Genomic DNA, 10,143 nt, shown 5'->3' with positions numbered 1-10,143 from the left:
GAACCAAGGGAAAGGCAGGTAGCCTAGTGGTTAGCGCATTGGGCCAATAACTGAAAGGTTGCTGGATCGAAATCCCTGAGCTGACAAGGTAAAAATCTGCCATTCTGCCCCTGAATAAGGCAGTTAACCTGTTCCCCGGTAGGCTGTCATTGTAAATAAGAATTTGTTCTTTACTGACTTGCCTAGTTAAACAAAGGTCTAACTAGGCTAAAAGGAAGCAATTCGATTTAAAACCAAAAATCCAAAAGTAAGGTTTTGAAGATGATCACGTTCATGCTGTCAAGGGCCCATCTTGTTACTTAATCAAATTAATTGATCCACACACACACACACACACACACACACACACACACACACACACACACACACACACACACACACGTGAGCACAAACACACAAATGCACATACACACAAACACATGAACACACAAATGAAGGGCCGTAGGAGCCGTTTTCTCATACATGTTTAATATTTTATCACATGTGCAACACAAAAATGAGGTCTGCCAAATACAGAACTCCATATTTGTACAATAACATTTGAATAACATCAGAGAAGAGAACTGTCCTTTTGCTGCAGCAGGAGATGGTGGTTAGTTTCCTGTAAACTGAGTATGAACAATTCTCAATCAAAAGGTCAAAACATTAAAGTTTCATACAAAAGTGCATCTCAGGTTCAATGAATGCAAAAACATTTACAGATGTGGGATCTTAATTTAATCACCTTGTTGTTGCAGGAAATGTCCTGCATATCAGGAAATGAAATATTGTAATGTACTCGAGATTTAAAAAGGCTTCTAAAGTTTGTCTTGATTTGACTTGATTTTGAATTGATTTTGAATAGATTTTTCCTAACCAAAAAATGTATCAACTGCTACAAAAATGGTAATGAATTATAATCCACACAATAATTCACATTTCCTGTTGCTGCAGAATGATTTTCCTGCTGTAAAACTGGTCAAATTAAGATCCTACATCTGTAACAGATTGATTTATAATGGTGTATAATAACGCCACAATGGCTTCCAGCTTGAGCAGAGAGCAGAGCAATGGGATACCGCAGGAAACGAGGAAGGAAGGGGATAAGTTGGGAACTCTTCAGGAGAGCCCAGGACATAGGTTTCATAAGCACATCCCTACAGAGAGACGTAATACATGTATAGTCTCCACAACAACCCCAAATCAAAATGGATGTATTCCACATTGCAAAAAAATCTAAAATACAAAGAGCTAACAAAAACGAGAAGAAAAAAATTCCAGTAATCTCCAGGCTTGAACGAGCAGTAAACATTAATAACAGAATTGTACAGGTTTAAATCAGTGGGCTGGAGATCCCCCCCCCCCCCCCCCCATAATGCTCTAGGAGACACAGGGGGTTCACAATGCCTCTGTTCCCGTGCCAACCAGAGGAGCTAGCTGGCCTTTCCAAATCTGTGTCACTGCTTTTGCATATATCAGAACCCTATCCTGTTTTTCCTTCTTTTTTTCTCTTCCTTTCATTCGAACTTGCGCAGGCAGGAGGACCAGATTAAATGCACCATTCAGTCCTCAGCTGGTCTTCTAGAAGGACAGCCATGTTGGAATGAGACCCGTGATGTCACAATCTCAGGTTCGGCTGGTGATCAAGCACCCCGCTACCCGCTTCAGTAACGAGTGACCAGGTCAGGATAGTGTCCACATACAGGAAATGGGCACTGATGAAAAGGGTCCTGACTGACCATACCACAACTTCCTGTTCCCTACATAATAATACCCCACATTGGCACCCTGTTTCACCAACACATTATTGATGAATTCCACCTCTTCTGACTGACAGTGGCATTGTCATTTTTTTGTAGTTCTTTTTTTGGGGACAAACGGTTCAGAACTGTACAATGGCAAATACTGTATAAGACTGCAATATAGCTGAAGTTATTAAGCAACACATGAACAATTTCTATTTACAAAGATAGTTGGCCAGTTTTGTTGAAATAACAACCAGTCAAAGACCAGAGCTAAGTTTTTCTGTCCTTTTTTCACCCCTCTGTCTTTCATCCGTCTTTCTTCTTTTTTAGTGTGTGACATGTTCCTTCCCGATGTGAACTGAATCCAAAGTTCAGCGCAAAAGAGCCAGTGGGATATTGCACTGAAGGTGGCTGGAGGACCGACCGGGTCAGACATGATTCTCCTCCTCGCCGTATGGTTCTCCTCTCCTCCTCAGGTCCACTGATAATCTGCCTGGTTAACTGCTGTGCTGAGTCAACATGTGGTTCTGAAATGGAGGAATAACCGAGAGAGAAAGAAAGGAATGAAACTACTGAATCAATATCAAATTCAACACAAGGACATTTGATTTAATTCAATTTTTTTTCCATTTAGCAAGTTTGAATTCGAACACTTTCATAACCTAAAATAAATAAATATTTTTCCACATCAAGGCAGACTTTAATACTGTAGAATTCACCATTGCTTTTCAGAGGGTTAGTGATTGACGTAGTGTTGTGAGTGGTGAATGTCATGTTGTGGGTTTATGTGGCGTTTGCATTACCCAAATCCAATCAAAACCGAGCAGCAGTCAATAGTTATATGGATCAATATGTCCTGGAGTTAAATATGGTGAAGTCCTCTACTGGCATGTCACTGCTGAGCTGACAATGCCTCCCTCCCTCCAACATCTCAATCCCCAACCAACAATGCCAACATCAGACCAATGGCTGTGGCCATGGAAACAACAGTTACCATGTAATACCCGTGATGGAATATATGAATCACCATATTAATTAGAATAACAACAGGTCAATTACACTTGCGATTCAGATGTAGCAATTAGAGAAATGTCATATACTACAGAAAAATAAGTACAGGATTTCTGAGGATGTTTGAATATCTTTACACACGCACGCACGCACACGCCGGTTTGGTGAGAGAGAGTGGTTGTAGCGGGGACAGCTGTGCCAGCTAGGTTTTTTTTAAAGGGAGGGAGTGTGGACCAGGGGGGGTGTAACTGGAGTCCCTGGTGGGCTGAATCCAGGTCATCTTTTGAAGTGACTGCTAATCCCTTTAATGCAAACCACATGCCCCACTTGCTGCACCCTGTTAAAAACACGGCCTTGGACTCTCTACACTGGCACGGACAAGACACACCTGTTACACACTCATCAGCACGCATGCACGCACTGACACCGATTATACACACATGAACACTGACATTCAAACACACACACATACACAAACGCTTACTCTGGGTAAGACTGAATTATATTTGAATAAACAACATGGAAAGAGCCTGAGCCATGAAAGGTTGTGTCTCCTACAGCCTTAGCCATGAAGGTGAGTTTAGCAATGTACTGACTACAGTCACCTTCAGTCTTATCAACATAGCAGCATCCCTCAGGCAGGCTAGGCCTCGTCCATTACTCCCCTCCACCCCTCCCTCTTTACCCTTTCAAGTGCCTCCATACAAAACATTTAAACACCTCGACACCTTTCCTTTCAGCCGGAGCGATTACTTTCCGACAGGTGGGATAATAAGCTGTTTGACGGGGGGCAGGAGGGAGTGTGACCCCTGGAAGGGTTAGCCTCGGCTCACCTGGGCCCCCGTCGGGGCCCCTGCACTCCTTTCTAAAGAGCCGGCCCTGGCCTTTCCTCTGTTTCCCTCTCCTCTCTCTCTCTTCCCTCTCTTCTCTCTGTGAAATAAAGCTCCTTTAAGTGAGTCTGGGAGGAGACTCCCCACGGGACGACCACCCCTCCCTCTCCCCTCATACCCCGGTGAAGACATCCGTGGCGTTGCTGGGGAGGGACAGGAGCACGGCAACCCTATTAATGAATGCGGCCCAGTACCCGTCAGCCCGGCTCCTCGGCGACTTACAGAAGCCCCTGCAGTACGTGACTTCAAATGGCAGGATATTGACATGGAACGAGCAAAGCAGTTGGGAGAGAGTGTGTGTGTTTTTCTCTCGTCTGTGTGTATGTATGTATGTGTGTGTGTGTGTGTGTGTCTGGACCCCAAAGGAACGTAGCTCCTTGGATATAATGTAGGGCTCGTAACAGCTATTACAGGGGAAAATACCCCCCCCTGGGGAGTACCCCCCGCCCATCCCCGTCTCAGCTCTGTCTGACACACACTGCATTCTACCTTTTCCTTAAACATGCCAGGAGTTTTTCCTCACTGAGGGCTTTTTCAAGGACGGTGCTAAACGACTTCAGTTGCAGTGGCAGCCATGCAGGCTGGAGGGAAATAGAAAGAAAAGAAAGAAAGAGAGAAAAAAAAGGTAAAAAGAAAATGATACCTTTACCTCTGTGGATATTGAACTCCACAGAGTGGAAGAGAGACACTGTTCTGTCTGTATATCAGTGGAGACCACAGGGGGGGGAGAGGGAGAGAGAGAGAGAGTCAGAGAGAGAGAGAGACAGAGAGAGAGAGAGAGAGAGAGAGAGAGAGAGTTTCTGGCCAATGTGTGCAACTCTTCACTCAGTGTAATTCAGCCAAATATGCACTACCGTTCAAAGGTTTGGGGTCATTAAAGTAACATCAAATTGATCAGAAATACAGTGTATGTAACGCTCGTCGTCGTAAGGAAGAGTGGACCAAAGCGCAGCGTGGAAAGTGTTCATGATCTTTATTGTCAAGAATCACTCAAAACAAAAATTACGAATACAAAAACGAAAGCGAACATTTCCGTCAGGCACAGATACTAAACGGAAAACAACACCCCACAAAACCCAAACGGAAAATGATAACTTTTATAGGATCCCCAATCAGAGAGAACGATAGACAGCTGCCTCTGATTGGGAACCACACTAGGAAAAAACAACAAAGAAATAGAAAACAGATTCTCCCACCCGAGTCACACCCTGACCTAACCAAACATAGGGAATAAATAAGGATCTCTAAGGTCAGGGTGTGACAGTGTAGACATTGCTAATGTTGTAAATGACTATCGTAGCTGGAATCAGCAGTTTTTTTTAATGGAATATCTACAAAGGCGTACAGAGGCCCATTATCAGCAACCATCACTCCTATGTTCCAATGGCACGTGGTGTTAGCTAATCCATGTTTATCATTTTAAAAGGCTAATTGATCGTTAGAAACCCTATTGAAATTACGTTAGCACAGTTGAAAACTGTTGTCCTGATTAAAGAAGCAATACAACAGTCCTTCTTTAGACTAGTTGAATATCTGGAGAATCAGCATTATTGGGTTCGATTACAGGCTCAAAATGGCCAGAAACAAAGTACTTTCTTCTGAAACTCGTCAGACTGACGAGTTTCAGAAGAAAGTACTTTGTTTCTGGCCATTTTGAGCCTGTAATCGAACCCAATAATGCTGATTCTCCAGATTTTTTAAATTTTTTTATGAATTTTTACCCCTTTTTCGTGGTATCCAATTGTTGTAGTAGCTACTATCTTGTCTCATCGCTGCAACTCCCGTACGGGCTCGGGAGAGACGAAGGTTGAAAGTCATGCGTCCTCCGATACACAACCCAACCAGCCGCACTGCGCCCGGCCCGGCCCGCCACAGGAGTCGCTGGTGCGCGATGAGACAAGGACATCCCTACCGACCAAGCCCTCCCTAACCCAGACGAAGCTAGGCCAATTGTGCGTCGCCCCACGGACCTCCCGGTCACGGCCGGTTACAACAGAGCCTGGGCGCGAACCCAGGGACTCTGATGGCACAGCTGGCGCTGCAGTACAGCGCCCTTAACCACTGCGCCACCCGGGAGGCCGTCGTCAGTCTATTCTTGTTCTAAGAAATGAAGGCTATTCCATGCGAGAAATTGCCAAGAAACTGAAGATCTGTACAACGCTGTGTACTACTCCCTTCACAGAACAGCTCAAACTGGCTCTAACCAGAATAGAAAGATTGGGAGGCCCCGGTGCACAACTGAGCAAGAGGACAAATACATTTGAATGTCTAGTTTGAGAAACAGACTGGCAGCTTCATTAAATAGTACCCGCAAAACACCAGTCTCAACGTCAACCGTGAAGAGGTGACTCCGGGATGCTGGCCTTCTAGCTGCCAGTTGAGGACTTGTGAGGCGTCCATTTCTCAAACTAGACACTCTAATGTACTTGTTTTGTCACAAACTGAAATTGCAGAGCTATTTCTGCATAATGCACAATTCATAACAGATTGACTGACCCAATCCCCGAAACTCATTACCCCACATCTCCTTGCTAACCCCATCTCCTTTCCCCCCAACCCCCAATCTCCCCCCAATCACCCAATTTTCTTACCCCCATTCTCCCCTCTCCCTTACCCCCCATCGTCCTTCTTCCCAACCACTCACTGGGCTCCACAATAAGGCTGTATTGCAGGCCCCATTTACCAGCAGAGCTAAGGTAAAACCCTTAGTAGTCAATTCTCCATTAAATTAAATTTTACTCTGATCAATAATGTGCACCCGCCTCTCTCCCTAGTGAATACTGTGTCTGAGAAGCCTCTTCTTCTTCCTCTCTCTCCTTGATCGACTGGCTCTCTGCCACTGTTAACCCTCCATCCGCCTTCTTTCATCTGATTACATCATATCCCTGCAACGCCCTTGGGGGCAGAGGAAGGAGAGGGGGGAGAATGCCCGGCAGGGGACCTGTGTACCCATGCAAACAGGTGCAACATGTCTTAGGAATTTAACAGAGAGAAGAAGAGGGAGTGAGAGTGAGAGAAAGAGTGCGAGAGGGAGAGAGGGAAAGTGCATGCAGGCTGGGGAGTTGATTTATTAACTAATCATTCTTTATGTCGTTTCCCATTCCTCTGGTAACCATCGATAGCACCGGTCCAGTACGGCAAGGCAACAGAGGTGTGTGTGCCTGTTACATCAGCTCTGAGGAGGAAAAGGCCAAACGGATCAGCGGCCATTTTGAACCTCTCATTTACTCCTACACATCTAATCTACAAACTACCCAAAACAGACAGTCAAGAGTGATGAAATAGTTATGAAATCTATCAAAACTTTTGGCTAGTAATTAGTTGATAATACATACATATAGGCAAAACTCTATCAGGACTAAGAAATCATCTGACACTGTCATTCTTATTGGTTGTAACCAGAGTTCTGCGTTTATAGAGTGTTCAGAAAGCTGATAGAGTGAACAATAATGAGTCTCTAAGCTTGGGTCTTGGGGGACCCCTGAATCTCGGGGAAAGTCGAGGAGAAATTATATTATACAAGTGTGAGGCCAGGCAACTCAGAGCACTTAGGCCAGGCCAGGTGAAAAACATCAGCTCCATTAGGCCTCAAAGAGCCATACTTCAAATGTTAAACATTTGTTCTCATGTTTTATGAGCACCAATTCACAACACTAATTAGGTTTCCATCCAACCTTTTGATGCGAGTAAAGTATGTTGGATAGAAATGTCACAACAGGCCTGATGGAAACAGAACATTTGTCTGTAAACTTTCCAAATGTAGACATCACAAAATACGGTAGACATTATGCGAAAAATGTCGGTGGAAATGCTTTTATGAGCAAATAGTGATATAATAACCATCATATCAAAATAAAATTGGAGTCCCGAGATGACATGTAGTGTGGTCCTCCCGATTTCAAGTTTTCATCTCATCTCATTCATTCCAATCTTGCAACCTTACAGTTAACAAGTTCAATGCTCTAACCACCTGCCTCTCATTGCACTCCACGAGGAGCCTGCCTGTTACGCAAATGCAGTAGAAGCCAAGGTAAGTTGCTAGCTAGCATTAAACTTATCTTATAAAAAAAAAATCTATCATAATCACTAGTTAACTACACATGGTTGATGATAGTACTAGTTTATCTAGTGTGTCCTGCGTTGCATATCATCGATGCAACGCTGGGGGATGATTTTACAAAAGCGCATTTGCGAAAAAAGCACAATCGTTGGACGACTGTACCTAACCATAAACACCAATGCCTTTCTTAAAATCAATACACAAAAGTATACCTGCATATTTAGCTAAAATAAATCCAGGTTAGCAGGCAATATTAACCAGGTAAAATTGTGTCATTTCTCTTGCGTTCATTGCACGCAGAGTCAGGGTATATGCAAGTTTGGGCAGCCTGGCTCATTGCGAACTAATTTGCCAGAATGTTACGTAATTATAATTTTTGTTTTTGTTTTTTAAAATTAATTTGACCCCATTTTCCTCCCCAATTTCATGGTATCCAATTGTTAGTAGCTACTATCTTGTCTCATCGCTACAACTCCCGTACGGGCTCGGGAGAGACGAAGGTTGAAAGTCATGCGTCCTCCGATACACAACCCATCCAAGCTGCACTGCTTCTTAACACAGCGCGCATCCAACCCGGAAGCCAGTCGCACCAATGTGTCGGAGGAAACACCATGCACCTGGCAACCTTGGTTAGCGTGCACTGCGCCCGGCCCGCCAAAGGAGTCGCTGGTGCGCGATGAGACAAGGATGTCCCTACCGGCCAAACCCTCCCTAACCCGGGCGACGCTAGGCCAATTGTGCGTCGCCCCACGGACCTCCCGGTTGCGGCCAGTTACGACAGAGCCTGGGCACGAACCCAGAGTCTCTGGTGGCACAGCTGGTGCTGCAGTACAGCGCCCTTAACCACATGTCACGTAATTATGACATAACATTGAAGGTTGTCCAATGTAACAAGAATATTTAGACTTAGGGATGCCACCAGTTAGATAAAATACAGAACGGTTCCGTATTTCACTGAAATAATAAACGTTTTGTTTTCAAAATGATAATTTCTGGATTCGACCATATTAATGCCCAAAGGATCGTATTTCTGTGTGTTATTATGTTATAATTAAGTCTATGATTTGATAGAGCAGTCTGACTGAGCGATGGTAGTCAGCAGCAGGTTCGTAAGCATTCATTCAAACAGCACTTTTGTGCGTTTTGCCAGCAGCTCTTCGCAAGCACAGCGCTGTTTATGACTTCAAGCCTATCAGCCTAATGGCTGGTGTAACCGATGTGAAATTGCTAGCTAGTTAGCTTGATGTGCGCTAATAGCGTTTCAAACGTCACTCGCTCTGAGACTTGGAGTAGTTATTCTCCTTGCTCTGCAAGGGCCGCAGCATTTGTGGAGCGATGGGTAACACTGCTTCGAGTGTGGCTGTTGTCGATGTGTTCCTGGTTCGAGCCCAGGTAGGGGCGAGGAGAGGGACGGAAGCTATACTGTTACACTGGCAATACTATAGTGCCTATAAGAACATCCAATAGTCAAAGGTATATGAAATACAAATGGTATAGAGAGAAAGAGTCCTATAAATACTATATTAACTACAACCTAAAACCTCTTACCTTGGAATTGAAGTCTCATGTTAAAAGGAACCACCAACTTTCATATGTTCTCATGTTCTGAGCAAGGAACTCAAACGTTAGCTTTTTTACATGGCACATATTGCACTTTTACTTCTCCAACACTTTGTTTTTGATTTATTTAAACCAAATTGAACATGTTTCATTATTTATTTGAGGCTAAATTGATTTTTATTGATGTATTTTATTAAGTTCAAATAAGTTCATTCAGTATTGTTGTAATTGTCATTATTGCAAATGTATATATTTTTTACATTTATTTAATCGGTATCGGCTTTTTCTGGTCCTCCAATAATCATTATCGGCGTTGAAAAATCATAATCGATCGACCGCTAGCCAAAACCCAGGCTTTCCAAACAATTCACTTTGGGCCATGTAATGTATGAACATGAACTTAACCTTGCTTCTAAATCATACATTCATATGAGCAAGGGATTCTACAGATTCTAGTTCTAACTCCCATTTCTTCTGCTACATGTATCCAAATCAAATCCAAAATCAAATCAAATGTTATATATATGATAGGATGTATAGACATTATGGACAGTATGTGGATAGAATATATAGTATATCTGAAGAATACATGGATAGAATAGCAATAGTTGAATAGGATGACCTTGACAAGAATACAGTATATACATATGAAATAGGTAAAACAGTATGTAAACATTATTGAAGTGACCAGTGTTCCATCCAAGACATCCATCATTTTGCTATTGTCAGCAGCAAGCCCTCCCCATGTCTAGTCAGTAGCAGCAAGCCCTCCCCATGTCTAGTCAGTAGCAGCTAGCCTCCCCATGTTTAGTCAGTAGTGGCTAGCCCTCCCCATGTCTAAGCAGGAGCAGCTAGCCCTCCCCATATCTAGTCAGTAGCAGCTAGCCTCCCCATGTCT

General features: G+C 43.6%; 1 protein-coding gene across 5 annotated transcripts in view; it reads right to left on the bottom strand.

Annotated features, from left to right (window-relative positions):
* Positions 1-451: 451 nt before the first annotated feature.
* Positions 452-10,143, bottom strand: part of LOC110508645 (zinc finger protein 521) — a 144,663-nt gene continuing 134,971 nt past the window's right edge. For all 5 annotated transcript variants that reach the window (XM_036967105.2, XM_036967103.2, XM_036967104.2 and 2 more), the window contains one exon: positions 452-2,251. In XM_036967105.2, the coding sequence (XP_036823000.1) occupies positions 2,222-2,251 (30 nt within the window). In that variant the 3' untranslated portion in view covers positions 452-2,221. The remainder of the gene's footprint in view (positions 2,252-10,143) is intronic.

The sequence above is a fragment of the Oncorhynchus mykiss genome, chromosome 28 (genome assembly GCF_057628025.1).
Source record: "Oncorhynchus mykiss isolate SJ-2025 chromosome 28, ASM5762802v1, whole genome shotgun sequence".
NCBI classification, from domain to species: Eukaryota; Metazoa; Chordata; class Actinopteri; order Salmoniformes; family Salmonidae; genus Oncorhynchus; species Oncorhynchus mykiss.
This window is presented reverse-complemented; position numbering and strand designations above follow the sequence as displayed.